The sequence below is a fragment of the Python bivittatus genome, unplaced genomic scaffold, assembly GCF_059951505.1.
Source record: "Python bivittatus isolate LINGU-HERP-01145 unplaced genomic scaffold, Pbiv_v1 ctg000850_np1212, whole genome shotgun sequence".
Classification (NCBI taxonomy): Eukaryota; Metazoa; Chordata; class Lepidosauria; order Squamata; family Pythonidae; genus Python; species Python bivittatus.
The window spans coordinates 44648493-44669843 of record NW_028277112.1 but is presented as its reverse complement, the minus strand read 5'-3'; the positions used below and the strand labels follow the sequence as shown (position 1 = coordinate 44669843).

Here is a 21351-nt window from a genome sequence, read left to right as displayed (position 1 = left end):
TCACATTTAATTCAGCAGATACACTCATTCAAAGACATTCACTGACCATCTTTCATTCAATTCTAAGCTTCAAACTCCATTCTGCTCCTTAAAATTGCTTGGCAGAGCATAGGCGCTCTTGTAGGAGAAGAGTTAGTTAAGTAGCCCTGTCTTTTTTTCTGCCTCTTAATACTTTTCCATTTCCATTATTTTCTCTTCCTTTTATTTTGAACATGTCTCAAGAAGCCTCGTTCATTCTTAGCATCTTTTGCCAACCTTGGGTCATTCCGAATGTTGCCTTTCCTTATACTATCCCTACAGTTCCAGTGTATACTTCTCCTTTGGAATCTGTCTCCCTTTCCACCCTTCTTTTGGGATTGCACTAAATGTTTTTGTGTCATCAACATGTCACTTTCATTCTCCTCCTTCTAATTTCTTATTATCATTATTTGTACTCCTGCTTTTAGCATGGCATTTTAGTATAGTATCTTCTCCTAATGTAGAAACTTAATTATTTCAAGTTTTATTCAAGCAGAATACAACTCATGAAATGTTTTAAGTGTGTTTTTTTTAGTTTTGCTGAAAGCAGGAACTTGCTGTTTCTGTTGTTTGTTTTTCTGCCCTTTCAAATCTCTGTGCATATCTGTAGGTATGTAGTTAAATATTCATTTTCCCTATTATAATCTTTAAGATCCTGAAATTTTATCTCACATGATAGAAATTAACAAAATTCTTTTCTATAATACGTACTGGCTGAAATCACTTAATAAATATCTGGTGGACAGATGAAGCCATTTAAGGATCAGATGTGAAATCATAAGGTAAAAGAACTAGAAACAGGGCACAGTGCTACTATTTTCCACCCTTAAAATTTAACCTAATTTAAGCAGATATTTGAATCCATTATTACATACAATATAGCTAGTTCTAATTGAGGTTTATAAAGGGTAATGCAGTATGTTTGATAAGTTCATTAGTCTTATAATGCATACAGTGTATGAGCAAGTGTTTCCTTATTCTTGACATTATTGGGAATATCTCCTTGTCTACTTTTGGACTTTTTCCTGGCTCCTATAAAAATGATGATGATGATGATTACATTGAATTTATCTCCACCCATCTCCCCTAATTGGGGTCTCTGGGTGGCTCACATAGTACAACATCTAACAATTACAGTTACAATTACAATTACAGTCCTACTCTATAACAATTACAGCCCTACTCTCTTGTGGCCAGCAGCAGTCGCAAGGTAGTCAGCTTCATCCAGGCTTTCTTCCACCAATGATCTTTTTTCCGCCTATCGTGTCAGTTGCGTCCAGCGTCTGGTGTTTCTTTTTCTGTGATCTGTGTTCCCTGAATAGCTTTAAATCACATCAATGAAGACATGGGTGATTTAATCACATCAGTTATGGTTTCTTTCATAGATATTGTGCCAGTATATTTTATTGGAATTAAGAAAATGCTGAACCTTACCCCTAATCTCTAATATAATGCTACTAGATTTTAAGTACAGCCTATCTCCATTATAATATATGCTATTATACTAAAGGCAGAGAAAAGGTTTGTAGCAGATTTTCGACTAGAAGGATCACTTTTATTTAATAGTGACTGTGATAGTTAAAGTGAGGAAGTGTTGGATGGAAGACCAGTCCAAGAAAATGGGTTGCAATGTTGTCAGATTTCAGTAGAAGAATCCTCTGCTACATTGGGGGGGGATCTGTTTTTTTTTTTTTAGACACTAAAGTTTAAGAGAATAGGAAGTAGATGTGTTTTAGCTCTTTCTTATCTCTTAATTAAAACAGTAATCTTTTCAGCCTTCTTTTTATAATATTGGTCACATATAAGTGGTTATGTCAAGAACCTGACCATAGCATTAACTTACTCTGTACTGAAGTTCTTCTGTTATTGCTAGTACCAATCCCTCAGACATAAACAATATAATAACAGATTTTTTCTGGTATTGATATGATTAATTACGAGCCTGTATAACACTTGTGTTCTTTAGAAGGCATATTTTTGTCCATGTGTTGAGAAAAAAAATTGTTGCCTTAATATATTGATGTAATCTAATCAAAGATAATCAGCAACTCACTGTTTTAGCTTTTATTGTCCACAATAAGCAAATATCGTTGATTTTCCTTTTGGATGATTAACATTATAATTTCTGTTTTACTTGAATTAATTGACAATTATCTTGTAAGTGCATTTAGGATTTTCATAAATATTCTCTGCTTGCTAAAAACAACATGCAAGTAACTATTACCTTTTTTGTTCATTAGATTGGAAAACTATTAAGTGGGGCAGAGAGATAGATCACTGAAAACCTTCCCCAGAAAAATAATGGTTTTCTATTTTGAATGGACAATTTTAAGTTTCATTACAGGAAGGGAAGAAACATCAGAATTATACTTTATTATGATGAAATTGTTAAAGATCTTGCATTGTGATAGAATGTCCCCAACCATAAAAAATATGTATTTTAGCTAGATGGCCAACCCTGTGGTCCTGCTATGACAGAAACTGCTGCTAGCTTATACGCCCCCCTCCCCCCCCCAGAAAAAAAGATGATGACATTGAGTACTGGTTGGGAGGTTGAATGCTTCAAACCAACGTGTTCCATTCACATATGCACATATATTACATTCATACACAATCCAAATATTGCTCCCAATGAATAATCTGAGCCCAAGAAGGTTCATATGATTGCAATTATTCTTGCATTCATCAGGCACATATCTATACTATCCTAGACTGTCATCAAGATCTAGAATGTCTGACATGCAATTCTACTTCCAGAATATAAAACTGTACTGTAGGACAAAATGGGTGAAAGGATACCTAACATAAGTAAAAAGAGAAACATATTCACATTAAGATCACATATCACCAGAATACAAGTACACCAAAAGGAAGGGGGGGGGGAAGTATTAACAAACATAACAAATGTGAACTTATAGTCTGAGCCCAGAAGCCCAAGACTGTCAAATTTGTCTGAACTTTCTTCTCTCCAATTGGAGTAAAGGCTACAAAGGCAAAGTACAGAAATCAGTTCCTCCTACTATATTAGGGAGGGGCAACAGCCCAGACTGCAGACATAGAAATTGGTGGAAGAACCTAGATATAGTTTAAGACAGTACAGAATGTATTTCTGATTCCATACTGGGTGTAAAGAATAAATGCAACCTTATGAATTTGGTTGGACTCAGAGGCAGTTATTCTACTGGATTATGTATTAGGTGGAAGCAAGACTGAACCAATACAGCAGATTAGATGATCAGATCAGATTAGATTTCCCCAGTGCATTTTTTTACATGTTTCAAAGTTCTTCTCAATATTCTTATATTAGCCCAGTGTAAAACATATCATCCAAATTTACTTGCCTGGGCAAATGCATTCCAGTGCTCTCTCATGCTGGCTGTTTTGTACATATGCAGTACTTTTCTTAACCTGGAATCTCTTGTTTTGAATGGGATTACTGCAGAATTGAGAAAACCTTCCATCTCTACCATAACGTTCAGCGTTAGGGTTTTTAAAAATGAAGGTATTTTTATCAATATTTTATATTTATATTATAATTGCAAATACTTAAATTATTGCAAAGTACTTCTGGTAGTATAAACATGTGTTCTTTCTTGCATATTTGAACAAGCAAGAACTATCTCGGCTTTCTGTGTGTGTGTTTTTTTTTAATGTTATATGGAATCTGAGGTGAAATGTTGTTATGGTTAAATCAGCACGAACCTTTCATTATTCTCTGCACATCTTATTTTTCTCATTTCTCCTGTATAACTCACACACACCCTCCAAATTTCTAAAAGAAATAATGCATCTCTTGTGCTGTTTGTCTGATTTCTTATGAAAACAACAGAAATCTATGCAAGACTAGTGACTAAATGTGAATGTCAGTAAGTATCAGTATGACAAATTATTGTGGAATTAGACTCATGTGATACTGTTTTAAGCTATACAATACAAGCAAATCTGTTATGAAACTTCCTTTAAAAAAAAATCTGTTAATAAAATTTCCTTTCTCCCCATTTCTTTGTTTCCAGTCAATCGACCCAGGTCAGCAATTTACATGGGAACACTCTAACCTGGAAGTAAATAAACCAAAGAACAGATATGCAAATGTTATTGCTTATGACCATTCTCGAGTTCTCCTATCAGCAATAGAAGGTAAGACTTCTTTAGAAAATGATTGAAGAAACAAAACATGGAGACGAAAACTAAAAAGAAAAAAAAGTGTTAATAAAAAATCAAAAAGGTACAAAACCAAAAACAATTAAAAAATAAAAAGGAGAATAAAACCTGGGATATAAATTAGGCAAATGCAAAGCAGTATTGTTCTATCTCATGTGTCCTATCTGTTTGGACCATCACAGTAATCCAGCTATGAGACAGCACTTCAACTCAGAGAATTAAGGCAATACACATTGAAAGGGGCTGATCAGATTCAGCCAGCAGCTGTTACCAGGTAGAAGTTGCTCTGTGTATGTGCAGTGCATCCCCAGAAGCCCCTTTTAGCCTCTGGGTCAAAGCAAGGTGACTACTCTGATCCAGGGCTTCAAAGAAGAGCCCCATTTCGTAGTGGATTTTTAGTGCAAAATGAAATCAAAGTACTTTTTTCAAGAGAAATGCAAGCATTTTAAACTGAAAATTTCTGTCCAAAATAAAGCTTGTTCAGAGGAAGAAAATCTATTAAGGAAATATGCCTAATAACGATAACCTTAGTTAATAACTTTCCTTGTTATTATGATGTATTTTTAACCCATTTGTATACCACTTTGAGGCACTTTTGATGGATGGACTTAGAAAACAAATCAAATAATAATGATGATGATGAAATTTGAACAAATTTATCCTTCATTGTAGGGTTCCTTAAAGATGTTGGTTGTTATAATGATTTTTCAGTGAGAGCAATTTCCCTTACTTTTGAACAGCAGTGGTACGGAGAAAAATGTTGCATCAATATATATACATTAGGATATCAGGATTCATTTAAAAGATTATTGAGTGATTTTTCCAGCACTTTTGACCCAACAAATAACAAGGCCAGCCACCAAAGTTGTTAATACATACAAATTTGCTTACAACCACACCAAGACAATCCAAAAAGGTTACAATTTATCTAGTTTAACTTTAGCAAAGTGTAGTGGTACCTGTAGATTATCTTCATCATTAGTTCTTGAGGATTTGCTGCAGTAGAAGAAAGTCAGTGCTGTAAAAAGGCAGATGAGGTTCACTGACTTCAAATCCCAACTCATTCACCCAGTGTTTTTAAAGGCTTCTAAGGAAACGGGTAAGTTTATTTAATATAACAGTTTTATATATAACATTACCAAGGTTTTCTTGCTCTTAAAGGAAATAGATGTATACCATTTTTTCAGATGCTGTTAATGGTCTTAATAAATGAGATTTTTAAAAAATCAATGGAATGATTGAATATGACTCATTTGAAAAGTTGCATCTTGTGATTGATTCTTTTGCAAAATATATTTAGCAGTAACAGCCTTTTAACTAGAAATTTAAGTTTTATGTTTAATAAAATAATTTTATTGTCCCATTCCTTATATTGAACAAGTTCATGTTTTAAAAAAGATCATTGAGAATTGAAAGAAGAGTGGAAAGATTAAGAACTAGAAATGTTTTAAAGGTAAATTTGAGGTAGTAGATACTAGGTAGGAATGCTATTACTCTAATAGGTAGTTCAATACTATTTTAATGTTTACCCATTATATACATGCATATTTGAATTCCAGATGAAATTATTTACATACCTAATCCTAGATTTTTCATTATTATATGGTTAATCCTAGCTTTTTCATAGCTACAGGTAAATGGAGAAAAAATATTTGTCACATGCAGAACTACTTAGTAGGTAATGGGATTGGATAGTTTTGAAACAAAAACAGTTTTGTTTTTAATACAGCTGTTTTTTTCAAGTAAAGCTCCTAAAAATGAATTAATTTTAATTAATTTCATCTTAACCATTTTTTTAAAAATAAAATAAGTATACTTTAAGGTAGAATTTAGTTTCCATTTCTGATTATGGTGATGAACTATAGCTATAAAAATTAAAATGTGCTCCTTTCTCAAATATAGCCTGGCATCCCAATTAACCAGGTGATGGACTTCAGAAAAGGGAATCTCAGTGCCACCTTCTTGTGCAGGCAATAGGTCTTCAAATGTCAGTGCACTGTTAAACTCTTGCCAGAGATAAAGCATGCTGCTTTGAGCATAAGGGCATGCTTCAGTCAATCAGTTGGATAGTACTAGTTCTTTGCTTTCTCCTATGCCTCTTGTTAAATTGCACTGGACTTCATTTATAGTAATATAAAGAGCAACTTATCTTACGTTACCTAAAACAAGCAGACATAGGACAGAACAATGGTTGTGTTTCTTGGTGTAATCAGTTTTCCAGCATGGGTCAAACAAATGCTTCTTGAAGGAAAATGGCCCCATTTGCGGAGTTGCATATCAGAGATTTTGATAACAGACTCAGTTTTTCAAATATATTTTAAAAATCTCATGGAATGATCTAGTTATGTGTGTTTCAGCTGTAATGCTCATTTAATGTTTTAGTTTATGTATCAGTTATATTCCGTATCAAACTGTCCAGTCCAAATACCATTTCACTCAGATATTAATTGGTGTTTTCCTTTATCAGAGTAAAAAAAAAAGGAACTTTTGAAAGTGCTGTCGTTGATAGAATAACTGCAGTAGCTATGATAGCATTACAATAGTAGATTGTACCCCTGCTTAGAATATTCAGGAACATAACACAGTTTACAGTGGAACCTCGGTTTACGAACTTAATTCGTTCCGTGACTCTGGTTGCAACCCGAATTGGTCGCAACCTGTCAGGCCTAGCCCATGGAACTCCTGGAGACCGTGCAGGTTCAATCAGCAAGGTTTATTAGCTAGTGCTTGTTTACAGAATCTTCTCAGACTGCCGGCTAGTTCCCAGGAACAGGAATTCACTATCTCCTGGAATGTTAGGGGTGCGTCAGCTTTCGCCTCTTATCTCCAGTGCGTTGCTCTGAAGACGAGATCACATTCTTTACCCCCCCTTCCAGTCCCATGCCATTTCATCACATAACCCGAAGGAAATTTCCCCATAAGATTCAATGTAATTACCATTAATCCGTTCTGGCATGGAGGACAGGGAGGTGGCTATTGCTTGGAGGGAGAGTCCCCCTCCCTACGACCACATGTCAGGGGCGGAAATATGGCCGTGGACCACGTGTCGGGGCGGAAAAATGGCCACGGACCACGTGTCGGGCGGAAAAATGGCCGCGGACCACGTGTCAGGGGCAGAAAAATGGCCGCGGACCACGTGTCAGGGGCGGAAAATGGCCACGGACCACGTGTCGGGGCGGAAAAATGGCCGCGGACCGTGTCACGGGAGGGAAAATGGCCGCGTATCCTGTTTGTATCCCGAGGCAGAGTTCGCAAACCAAAGCAAAATTTTGCGGCCAGAGCTGGTTGTAACCCGAAAAGTTCGTTAACAGAAGCATTCGTAACCCGAGGTTCCACTGTATTGTGCTTTCTAAACTGCCTTTCATTTTTGTGGATTAATAATATGAGTCTTTAACTTATTCAGACTCCCCTCCCTCCCCCAACACATACACTTCAAACATATAATCCGTTCAGTTTGACCTTACCCAGGAAAAATGGCCAGTTACATCAGTGACTTCCCATCCCAATTTATAACTCTTCCCTTTATATAAGCCTTTCCCTGCAAATACATGGATTTCAGCTCCCAGAATTTCCAAGTAAGCATGCTTAATTATTCAGAATTCTGGGTACCAAAGTCCACATATCTGGAAGATGCCCAGGCTGGGAAAATTGCTTTATACTGTAATTTATATACAGGGATCTCCAAATAATTCATGATCTGCTCATTTCCAACAATGGATTGGTCAGTTACAGTTCTGGTCCACTTCTTTATCTGAGGGTTAACAAAGAACTAAGATTAAGGTCCTTCATGCAATGGAGTTTCAGTTATTTTGGGGCTCTTAATTAACTAAGTATTGATTAGATAGTATTTCATTTTATTTTTAAAGTTGCTATATTTGACTTGCTTTTTGCATAGTTCTTATCCTGGAGATCTATGTGGCGGTTGACACCAATTGATGACACATAATCACTCAATTAATCAGTTGTATTAGATTGGAAGCCAGAGTTCATTTAATCTTATGCCTCACCTAATTATACTGAAATGTTGAACAGCTTGTCATACGCCATCCCAACCTAGTTTGCTCCAGATGTAGTTGACTATAATTTCCGTCATCCAACAAGTGTGTCATTCGGAGATGATGGAACTTTTAGCCTTCTGTGTCTGAAGGACACTCATTTACCTGGTTTTCACAAGAATTAAAGGGAATTCTGACAAAAAGGTCCAGTATTTTTTTCTATAAATAAAAATCATGAACTCAATGATTGTCCTGAAATAGATACCAATTTTCTACCTTGCAGAGGTGAAGATGCAGGTGTATTTGACTTACAAGTCATAAAAAGTATATCTTAAATTAATGTAACATAATTATTTCTGGATGTTATTCCCCCCCCCCCAAAATTTTTTTTGAGCATCAATGAAAGTCAGGTTTAAAAAGCTATGAACATGATTCTGTTTTGTGCCTGTAGCTAAAGGATAATAAGCCAAAGAATAATAAAATAAAATAGCAAAGCCCATAAGATTCTGCAGGACCCATAGTGCATCCCCCTTCATCCTCACAATAGCCCAGCTTTAAGAGTATGTCTTGTTTAAGGTTTACCCAGTGAGACCTGACTAAGTAGGTGTTGCATCTCAGACTTTCTTGTTTCAAGTTCAACACTTGCATCACTGGAGACATAACTGTATTACATCCTTTCAGATCAGTCTGGTGTGGCATCTAGAGTAGCTTTAGATACTTCTGCCACTGAAATTGTTTCCATCATCCAAGGTGGGAAGGCAATTTCACCTTCTCTGTGCAACCCACATACACATACACCCACACTCCTCTCAAGGATCTACCAAACTTGTGACACATGTTGAGACAATCGCAGAAAGAGATTGTATCCTCTGTGTACCATTGATGGAAGCAATTCTTTTTTATTAGATTCCATCCTGAGTTTCACTGACACATCCTCATTGATCCAGGCATGTTGAGACTAATCAGTTTTAGAATCTTGAATTCAATGTCTTGAAAAGTAATTAGATATATTCTGGGTTTTTTTTGTTTGTTTGTTTAGTTTTTGATTGCCCTTTGTAAGAAGAATTTAATGTGAAAATTATAAAAGCCCCTTTATATTTTTAAGATACTAAAATTTTTACAAGAACTGGATATAATGCTATGTTTAAAGCCCTGGGTTATAACACCATGAATATGTTTTCCAAACGTTGAGATGTTATTGCTAGTTTCTAAAGAGACAGTAAACATTCCAAATATGAAAATATATGTGCTATCTTGTATTATATTCATTTCACAATAGCATTTGTTTTGCAATTACCATAGAAACTACTAGTTTGATAAAAAAAAAAAAAAAACTTAAAGAGGAATTTTGCTAGTGTGTTCATCCAAGAATGCATATTTCATTTTATCCTTTTGAGGGTAGATCTAGCTTTTTTTTAATATATATATATATTAAATACATACATACATACATACACTGCTTTGTTCTAATGAAATACATACATACATACACACACACACACATACATACACAGAGACACATATATATATATATATATATATATATATATATATATGTATATATGTATACGTGTCTGTGTGTATGTATGTGTGTGTGTATGTATGTATGTATTTCATTAGAACACAGCAGGAATTAACATGAAATAGCATTGGTTCTAAGACCCAATTCTGTATCAGCATCAGAATATCAGCATGAGATGTTGGATAATAAAATGCTGTAGCCCCAGACACCCAGGTTAAAATCTCTGCTTAGCTGAAAATTCGCTGTCAGTCTTGTACTTACATACTCAGAAAGAGGTACACTGTTTGGTGATGCTTATAAAGTCCATATAGAATTGTAGCCTCTGCACACATCATTACTGTATCTCTCTTGCAAATTATTACAAGAATAAAATGAATTAATTCCATATATACTCTCCAACACACTTTTTTTTTTTTAGAAAGGATTGGGTATAGATGTGATCAGTTTGGATTTGTAGTGAACAGTAGTATGAGATCTTTGTCTTCCACCAATCATTCTGCTACTTAATAACAAAATTCCTTTGCATGCGTAACTTTTCTGTTTGTCATACTCCATTATTTTTATATTCAGCTTTGCTCTATACATTCTTTGGCCTCTTGTGCAAGCAGTTTTTGAAATTCTGTAACTGTTCATTACTTAAATGGCTTTTTCTCACCATAGTTTTTTCCAATGAGTTTTATTCCCTTTGTGTATGTGTGCTGAGTATTAACTATACTAATCTGCTTACAAACATGGACCTTGTTATGGGCTAATCTCACGATGAAAAACATTTTATATACATCTAATTTAGCTCTCTACAACTGAAACTAAATGTGTGCGCACCCCCCCATATACACTCATCATCATCAGTAGTACATTTTCCTCCCTTTTGTGAATTCATCTATTTTCTGAAGATAATTGTTTATAAGTGCTATGGAGCTTAATCCTATTAGTTTTAACTCTCTTTTTAAAATTCCCTTAAGTGGCACATTTCTTAGGAAAACATCCCTAAAAAAAGGTTTATGGTTTAATTTGTCTTAAATATGAAGATTGTGCAGTACTTAGCCTTTGTCAAGGCTTGAAACAATTTCATGATGCAATTTCATTCTGCAAATAAAGTGTGAAGTCTAATTAAAGCTATTTAAGATGACAACTTTGTTCACTGAATAAAAAAATAGAATACTGAGATTGGTGTGATCCCCATTGCATAGCTCTCTTGTATTTACCTTTGTACAGACAAAACATTCAGCCTCTTTAGTGTTTAGTACTATACATGAAAAATGCCTGGTTGTAAAGCAGTAACAACAGCAGGAGAATTCACTAGTATCTAACTTATGCTAAACAACTATGTTTTGCATTATTTCTCATGTTCCATGGAGTGTGTATGTTCGTATATTTGTGTCTGCATATACTGTATGTGAGTCAAAACTCAAAACCTGTGCATTGAATAAAGTGGGAAAATATGATATAGAGTTAGATTATAGATAGATGGGGGAGAGGATTATGCCTTTGAGCCAATCTTGACTCTTGACGACTATGTGGATAAGTTCATAGAGTTTTGTTGGCAATATTTTTTGAAAGTGGTTTGCCATTGCCTTCTTCCTAGGACTGAGAAAGAGGGACTGGCTCAAAGTCACCCAGTTCCAAAATATAACAATGCTAACAAGACATGTTCTAGGTCAGTTACAAAAACTAAACATTGTCTTTTTATGCACGCCCACCCAGGGCACTATGTTCTAATTAATATTTTGCTTTCATTCTATGAAGAGCAGAATGAGATGGATCATAACAGTGATATTCTCTTTTATCACTAGATGTTTATTTCACGAATTCACAGCCAGATTTGGGACATTTCATTTTGGCACATATATTGTTCATAAGATACTGAGAGAAACTCAGAGATTAAGTACAACCCCCACTAGGTTCTAACAATCATTAACTCAAGCAAAAGTTTGCCCATTATCCTTTTTTTGAACTATATTCTTACAAAAGGAATAACAACAGCAAACCCTGGAAACTAAAATGATTGTTGTCTGACAACTATATCCAAATTATTGTGATTCTTGTGATGAAAGGTACTTACAAATTCTGGACCAAATAAATTTAATCAACATGGTTCTCAGTACTGTCAAATTGGGTATCCAAATGTAATGCAGTATTTTCTAGGAAAGAAGTAATCATATTGAGTATCATTATATTACATTTATATTAATTTTTTTCTTTCTTTCTTTGGTAAATTTATATAGCTGCCCATCAAACATACGTGACTCTGGGCAACATACAGTTAAAAACAAAAAAACAATACAACAAAATAACCAAAAACATAACAATAAAATTCATTAAAAACTAAAAACAATGAAAACTGTTACAATAAAAACATAATCAGCAGTAGAGTGCACTATTTATAGACATTACCTTTTTTTTGAAAATATATATTATTCTATATGTAGAAGAGAATTAAAATGATACAGGACTTCGCAAAAAGTCATTGTTCAAAATACATTTTTTGTTCTTTTAGGTGGATAGTAAGTGCATAGTTTCTAGGGATACACTAGACACATGAATGTATGATGTCTAGATACCATTTTAAGCACTTCTCTAGTCATTCACAAACTGATTTTTAATAAGCAGATATGAGATAAATACTTGGATGTTAATATTAATACCAACTCCCATCCAAAATACTTAATGAAGAATACTTTATATATAATAGAAACAGTTTCTTAGCAGATGATCTGGTGCCAAATCACTTGATTATATATAACAATATAATGAGTATAACATTTCAACCATTCATGGTCAGGCTCCTTGTGATACATCTTTTGGAGTCCAACATAAATTGCTTCAACCTTTGAGTTCTGAGTTTAGGACTTCCACTTTCAACTTCGTTTTTTAGACTACCTCTGTTTTCTCCTTTTCATCGCATGGCCAACAATTACTTTGATTCTTAAACACTGAAAATAAGGTTAAAGAAAACAAAACCAAGAGTTAGCAAGCTAATGCCCTAAGTGATGTGAGCAAATTATAGGTTATTTTGTCACTGAAGTATATTTTTCAGGATTAGAATGCAAACATAAAACATGGAATGTGCATTTAATCCCAAAAGGGGGAAAATATCAATAATAAAGAAAAGTAATGTGTGCCATACTAAAAGGCATTCTTAGCATCACTGATGATAAATGGTAGGGTTGGTTTTCTATATTTTGCTCATGATCAGCTGTCTCTTTTGGAAGAGTTTACTTTAGGAGGAGGATCAGCTGTATTACTTTATCAAAGTAATACTGTTCCATGAATTTAAGGACAACATACAAGAGATTCCTTAGGTACTGACCAGACAGGACCTGCCAAACTTCAACAAGATTGCTTCATCCTTCTCATGTAATGCTGACTGCCTGGACATAACCTGTGTTAGATTATTTTTCCTAGCAACATTCATCACAGTCCTCAGTATAATACAGTAAAATAATTGCTTGATCTGGAAATGTGCCAACAGCCATGGCCAGACATACGTGCTTTATGGATGACTCTTACAAGCTCCTCCATCTGGAAGTAACTGCAAGTCTAGCCATTTTTTCTAATTTAATTCTAAACATACCCATTTAATATATGACATAATGAACCCAGGCTATATTCATCATGAGAAACATATATTATCATTGCAAAGATCCAGACTTTCAGTTTAAGTTTAGTAATCCTACTTCAGACAAACACTCTGATTAAACCACCCATTTCCCAATTCTACTTATTTTTTTTAAATAATCATATTGTATTAGGCTGAATTATTTGTTAAATGTAATATAGTTTTTGTTTTGTTTTTCTGTTTTGTTTTGTTTTTCTGTTTGTTCTGTTTTCTGTTTTATTCTTCTTTTTTTTTTTACTTTTTCTTGTAGTTTAAAGAAATGCATAATAAATACAAAATATAAAAATGAATCACATTCCTGTACAGTAGCAATGGGTTCAAAACAGTATTGGAAGCATCTTATATTAAGCATTGGCAGCATACTCTTCGTTGCTGAACGATGTTAATACATCAGTTGTCATGGCTAGAAGCCAGCTGTCTCAAAAGATCATCTTGCTAATGTAGGGGAAGGATTTTTATTTTTCCAGTGTTCGTTCATTGATTTATATTTATGTGTTTTATTTTGAAGTAAATGATGCATCACAGAACAATACCAGACATTTGTAAATGTACTTCTAAGTTACCTAGAAAAAATGTTTCTTTTATAAATGCCCAGTCCATATCTTCAATTATAACGTGCACTAGGTGTATATTTCTCTTGTTGGCCTTGTTCTTCTCCTCATCTGTTCTGTGGAGAAATGTTTTGTCATTTTTGATAGATGGAAGGTTTGTGGCATTTTGCCCAGCTAGTGTTATTTTCTGAATCATTAACTCATATTTCCACATTCAGGAAATTCCTGAAAAGCTTTTCATCAGCCCAGAAAGTTTCTGAATCCCAAAGTCTCTCTTTTGTTGTAAACTATGGCTTTCAAAGGCTTAGTATACACACTGTAACTAGGTTGCTTGAAGTAAAGTATAGGAATAGTGGAGACTCATTCTTGTTTGCTATTTAATGCAAACTCTCCAAAATTGATATTCCCCAAATTGATATGGCAATCTATATCTGCACTTTTAAAATTTTTTGTGATGTAATTTGGCCTTTGACTGTAAATTAATAAAATAAAGTTAGTTTTCAAAATTTACAATGCAGATACTTCAGAGAAATTATCTGAATTAACAAATATATATATATATATATATATATATATATATAATGTTTTTATAATATCTGTATTATATTTGTTACATAACACAAAATATACCAGGGAAAGAAATATGCTGATATCACATATAAAATTTGTTTATTGAAAGGAACATGCAAAAAAATAAACATGATTTATTTGGATTTTCAACATATTGTAAATAGCTGCAGCAAATGGAATAAACTAAGACTTTTTAATTGTTTATTAGTCCAGTTAAAAAAAAATTAATGGCAGTGTTACTGAAATGTATTATAGACTGGTTACAATCAATTGCATTGAATATGAGCCCTAATGTACTTTAGATGTTGTGGTCCTTTATCTTCAGTTCCTCAGTAAAACCAAAATGTAATCAAAACAGCAGTCCATTACCTATTAGTATAATATTTGATTGTTTCAAGTAAATCAGTAAGATTTATCATGCAGAATGTGTATATGACTGCAATCTAAATTATCTGGCAAGCATAAAATAATGTACTCACTTTACTGTATGTCAGCTGGGGGCTATTAAATAGAAACCTTTGCTCTGTGTTTAGAATTTCCCAGCTACACTACTGTATGTACCAAACACTTGCAGAAATGGCTGTTAGCAATTCCCATGACCCTGGCAACACTTCTTTTAACCATCCTTGTTGTACAGTCTACAGATAACTTGGGCCTACACCATTGCATATCCAGGGACTGTCAAACCCTGATCAAGACACAGGACCTTCAACATTTCTCCATTTCATATGTATTTCTACTTTAAGTGTTTTTGTGCTGACATTTACTTTTCAAAATATTATTATGTCTTATTTATACATCAGATGGCAACTCTTACAAATTAAAATGGCAATCTTTTGTACATGTGTATATAGAACTATACTTTCACCAACTGCGATGAGATTATATCTTGAATTAGACTTAAGCTGTAGCTAAGAATAAATTCCCCATTCTTATAAATGTGTAATGTTATTAAGCATCTAACACTGTATTATAGCAGCCTATTAAAACCAACATTTATATGGCTTTTCTAGATTTAAGGTACATACATAGATATGCTAGGAAAGAGGCTTAGAACGAGAAACAGTCTGAGATATTGGTAATTAATGTACAATTTCTTTCATTTACATTTTGTATTTGTGATCATTTTCTTCCCTGTTCACTCATGAAAATCATGGTTATCATTTTTCCCTTAGCATTGAAATCTGTCCAAATTCTGGCTGCAACTTGTTTCTTCTTATATAGGTTTTTAAAATCTTTATGGATGTTCAGGGGTACCAAGGATGATACTGCAGGTCAAAGCAAACTTCATAAATAATCCATACAGTTTAAAAATCCTTTCCAAAGTCTGTTGAAATTTAATAGGGTCAGAAGAGGTCAGAATTCTACTTCACAGGTAATTGAGTGGAGAATGAGAATTAGGTATGAAAATTCTTTTTACGAGATCATTCTGTTGGACTTTCAGATTTCTTTTTCCTTTTCTGACTTTCAGATTTTCCATTTATTTTGAAAGGCTCATTTATTGAGCCAACATTGTCTAAAAGTGGCAGCAACATAATCCTTCTTAATACAATATACTGTAACAACACAGAAGATCAATAAAGAAAAATCAAAGTTTGTCCACCTTGTTCTTTACCGTTTAAACAATTAAATCCTAACATTAGGTTTGTAAGTGTCTGAGAAAAGTAGCATATCTTCCCTTCAGCTGCAATCTCAAATTAACTATCTATTCAATGTAAATTCACAACAAACTCGTTAAAAATATGCAATTAATGTAAAACATTCAGCCTTAAAGCTCAAGAATGTATTAAAATGGTTCCTGTTTTTCACAGGTGTATTTACCTATAAAATATATTTTGTTGTTGTTGTTTAGTCGTTAAGTCGTGTCCGACTCTTTGTGATCCCGTGAACCATATTGCGCCAGGCCTTCCTGTCCTTCACTGCCTCCCTGAGTTTGCTCAGTTTCATGCTCATTGCTTCAGTGATGCTATCTAACCATCTCATCCTCTGCCGTCCTCTTCTCCTTTTGCCTTCAATCTTTCCCAGCATCAGGGTCTTCTCCAAAGAGTCCTCTCTTCGCATTAGGTGACCAAAGTATCTGAGCTTGAGCTTCATTATCGATCCTTCCAATGAGCAATCAGGGTTGATTTCCTTTAAGGTTGACTGGTTTGACCTCCTAGCAGTCCAGGGGACTCTCAAGAGTCTTCTCCATCACCACAGTTCAAAGGCATCAATTCTTCGGCGCTCAGCCTTCTTTATGGTCCAGCTCTCACAGCCATACATTACTACTGGAAAAACCATAGCTTTGACTATGAGGATCTTTGTCGGCAAGGTGACGTCTCTGCTTTTTAATATGCTATCTAGGCTTGCCATAGCTTTCCTCCCAAGGAGCAAGCGTCTTTTAATTTCATGGCTGCAGTCTCCGTCTGCGGTGATCTTGGAGCCCAAATAAATGAAGTCTGTTACTGCTTCCATTTCTACCCCTTCTATTTGCCAGGAATTAATGGGTCCAGATGCCATGATCTTAGTTTTTTAATGTTGAGTTTCAAGCCAGCTTTTACACTCTCCTCTTTCACCCTCATCAAGAGGCTCTTTAGTTCTTTTTCACTTTCTGCCATTAGGGTGGTATCGTCTGCATATCTGTGGTTGTGGATGATTCTCCCTGCAATCTTAATTCCAGCTTGTGATTCTTCCAGCCTGGCATTTCTCATGATGTACTCTGCATATAGGTTAAATAAGCAGGGTGACAGTATGCAGCCTTGTCATACACCTTTCCCTATTTTGAACCAATCGGTTGTTCCATGACCAGTTCTAACTGTTGCTTCTTGGCCCACATACAGATTTCTCAGGAGACAGGTAAGGTGGTCTGGTACTCCCATCTCTTTAAGAATTTGCCACAGTTTGTTGTGATCCACACAATCGAAGGCTTTTGCATAGTCAATGAAGCAGAAGTAGATATTTTTCTGGAACTCTCGTGCTTTCTCCATGATCCAGCGAATGTTGGCGATTTGATCTCTAGTTCCTCTGCCTCTTCGAAACCCAGCTTGTACATCCGGTAGTTCTCGGTTCATGTATTGCTGAAGCCTAGCTTGTAGGATTTTGAGCATAACCTTGCTAGCATGTGAAATGAGTGCAATTGTGCGATAGTTTGAGCATTCTTTGGCATTGCCCTTCTTTGGAATTGGAACATAAACTGACCTTTTCCAATCCCGTGGCCACTGTTGTGTTTTCCAAACTTGCTGGCATATTGAGTGCAGCACTTTAACACCATCATCTTTTAGTATTTTAAATAACTCAGCTGGAATACTGTCATCTCCACTAGCTTTGTTGTTAGCAATGCTTCCTAAGGCCCACTTGACTTCACTCTCTAGGATGTCTGGCTCAAGGTCAGTGATCACACCAGCGTGGACATCAGGGACACTAAGATCTTTCTTGTATAGTTCTTCTGTGTATTCTTGCCACCTCTTCTTAATCTCTTCTGCTTCTGTTAGGTCCCTGCCTTTTTTGTCCTTTATCATGCCCATCTTTGCACTAAACGTTCCTTTCATATCTCCAATTTTCTTGTAGAGATCTCTAGTCTTCCCCATTCTATTGTTTTCCTCGATTTCTTTGCATTGTTCATTTAAGAAGGCCTTCTTATCTCTCCTTGCTATTCTCTGGAAATCTGCATTCAGTTGCTTATATCTTTCCCTTTCACCCTTGCTTTTCGCATTCCTTCTTTCCACAGCTATTTGTAAAGCCTCATCAGACAGCCATTTTGCTTTCTTCATGTATGCAGTGGATATTTAACATTTTTGAGCATCTACTAAGATATTTCTATGTAAGAAATGTAAAAATCATGAAATTACAGGCCAGTTAGCCTAAAATGTGTCCCTGATAAATAGTGGAAAGGTTTTATAACAAGGTGAATGTTTTGTGTGGCATACTTACAGTTAAACTCTACAAAATAGTGCATGAAAAAAGGACAAAAAATCAGTTTGATTTGGTTTATTTATGTTTAAATAAAATATACTTAATATGATTAGTGTCTGTAATTTAATAATTTACTTTTCTGTTATATTAAGAACTACCTTTTCGGTGGCAACTTTTAGAGGTCACTGGAGTTAGAGATCTATGCAGTCCTGGAGCCACAGTATGTGCTTGTGACATAGAAGAAAAATGCATATATATAATTTCCATTATCATAATATTTTTTTGCAAATCTGTGATGCAAACAGTATAGTTCTGACACACGTTTCAAAAATAATATTGCAGCCCTTGGAAACACACAGACAGTGGAAATTATCCAGAAATTAGAGTGTTTTCTCTATGAATTAAGCTAGGAGAAAAAAGAGATACAATCTTAGGTATTTTGAATTACAAATCATCCCAACTGAGTAAAATAATGTATACTACCTAGTAAGTAAGAAAGAATAGATTCTTGACTATGTAATATTATTAATCAGGTTTTTTTTCATTACATTAGTAAAAACTCAGTTCATAAGCTGAGAGTAAACACATTTCATCAGTCTACAAGACATCTGGATAGGTGAGAAACTTAGAACACTACAGTTCAGTACAATTAATAACAAAGGAAAATTGTTATTTGGCCAAAACATTCTCCAAAAATTTCCACTATATCTATTTGAGGTCTTTTTCATGTCTGAGATCAACACTGCCAGTTTCAGCTTTTCTGACTGTATATTTACATTTACAATTAGTACAGTATATTCTCCAAGCTTTCTCATCCTTTCATGAAACTAAATTATACAGGATGGACAATCAAAGGTAATACCATTCTATGTAGTTACGATTGAATGCTGTTTTTAAAGACTAAGCTGTCTTTAATATGTAACATCTATGTATGTATGTATGTTGAGAGTCAGTCTTGACTCTGGGTGATTGCCTGGACTAGTCCCTACAGTTTTTTGGCAAGATTTTCAGAAGTGGTTTGCCACTGCCTTCTTCCTAGGGCTGAATGACTGGCCCAAAGTCACCCAGCTGATTGGAATTCACCGTTTCCTGGTTTCTAGCCTGGTGTCTTACCCACTACACCAAACCAGCTCTCTAATATAATTTTTTTTTTAAAAAGTTTTATTTTGGTATGATTTCCCTCTCTTTGTTTATTAAAGCAATATAAAAAACTAAAAAGAAAGAATATATGCTTAATAATATCCAAGTTTATATTCTGGGTAAACATAATGTAAATATTTTAAAGTAAGTGAGTAATGTTAATATTGTAATGTTAAAGTGAGTAATGTTAACATGTTAAAGTAAGTGAGCTGATATTTTAAAGTAAGTAGGCTAATGATCACATCACCAATGGTAAAAATTATAGAAGCATTTTTATATTTCCCAGATATAAAAAATACTACATTTCCTCAGAAAGTTTCTACTTGTCAACTTGTGTGGTAAAACTGTAGCGAGGACTAAGAATTAAAGACAGCAAGCCTTGTTAGGTAATAAATGTAATATTAGAGGAGGGTTCATTTCAAAACCACCTTTGATGGATGAAAGTTGGCTAGTTAAAACATGGCAGTAAAGCAAACAATTCAGCAGGTGATTATACATATACAGTTACGCTTTGTTTGAGTCATCATAGAATACAAGAAGTGAAAATTCCACACAAAATACAAATAGTCCTCCTAAAATACTAAGAAGAAAACATAAAAATTACTACTCAGACAATTAGTTGAACTAAAATAATTGTCTTTCTTTCTTCCTTTTTTAGGCATACCTGGCAGTGATTATATAAATGCTAACTACATAGATGGTTACAGAAAGCAGAATGCTTACATTGCAACCCAAGGAGCTCTTCCTGAAACTTTTGGAGATTTCTGGAGAATGATGTGGGAACAAAGGGGTGCAACTGTTGTCATGATGACCAAACTGGAGGAAAGATCTAGGGTAAAGTTTCTTTGCATTTGAAACTTACCATTTATGTAATTTAGTAGGCTTTATTTTAAGGAAAAAAAAAAAAAGGTGTCTATAAAATCTTCCAGATCTGACTGGCCTCAGCCATTTTCTAGTTGACAGCAATGTAAAATACTCTGGATATTTTCTTCATTCGTTTCAGTTCTTCCACTGATACAAATTAAAACTACAAACACTGTTCCCATTTATTTTAATGCCTCACCTTTGTCCTCGAGGCACAAATGGAAATTTTGAGGCACGAACTACTGAACTTTACTGAAGTTTTGTGTAGGAGAGGAAAAAAGTATGAAATATCTTTGAAAGTCTCAGAGCTCTTTTGTCTGTGATAAATCAGTTCATTCAGAAAATGCAGTGACATTGATTTTTAAATGCAGGTTCATAAATTTTACTCCTGTAAGTCTAGAATTTTCCCCACAATCCATTCATTCAATAGTACTTCAGCTTTCAGCAAAGAAATTATAAGTTTCATTGATACTGAATGTGCTCCTAGCCTTCTTATCACATTGGCGTTTTACCAATCATAAAGAGACATGCTGGGATACAGTATGAAAAGTGAGCAGATCTACATAGTTACTTATATCATGATCAGGGAACTGTTAATGCTTCTATCAAAAACAACTGCATTAATAATGTGTTGTTCTACTTTTTTATTGTTTGTGTCTTACTATATATTTTATGGAGATAAATTTGGCAACCTACACAGACACGTAATTATGAAATATTTTTATTTATTTTTATTTATTTTCAAATTTGTATGCCGCCCATCTCCCCCAATGGGTGACTCTGGGCGGCTCACGATAATAAAAAAGAAGAAAAAACACAGGTCTCTACAGACATGGACATAATCTATAAATAGTTAAAAAACATATATAAAAATGGCCTAAAAACCTCCTTTTTACCAGCTAACAGCAACTATGGGGGAGGGTCACAGAAGAAAATGACACTCAGAAGGGGGCCATGAGCAAAAAAAGGTTAAGAACCCCTGCTCTAGGGTATAGAGAAGTCCACTCCCTTTTCTATTTT

At 34.6% G+C, this 21351-nt stretch overlaps 1 protein-coding gene across 12 annotated transcripts in view; it reads left to right on the top strand.

Annotated features, from left to right (window-relative positions):
- The window catches only part of PTPRD (protein tyrosine phosphatase receptor type D), a 428647-nt gene that overhangs the window by 339419 nt on the left and 67877 nt on the right, over positions 1 to 21351 (top strand). For all 12 annotated transcript variants that reach the window (XM_088130360.1, XM_088130356.1, XM_088130355.1 and 9 more), the window contains 2 exons: positions 4032 to 4155; positions 20126 to 20301. In XM_088130360.1, the coding sequence (XP_087986486.1) occupies positions 4032 to 4155; positions 20126 to 20301 (300 nt within the window). The remainder of the gene's footprint in view (positions 1 to 4031; positions 4156 to 20125; positions 20302 to 21351) is intronic.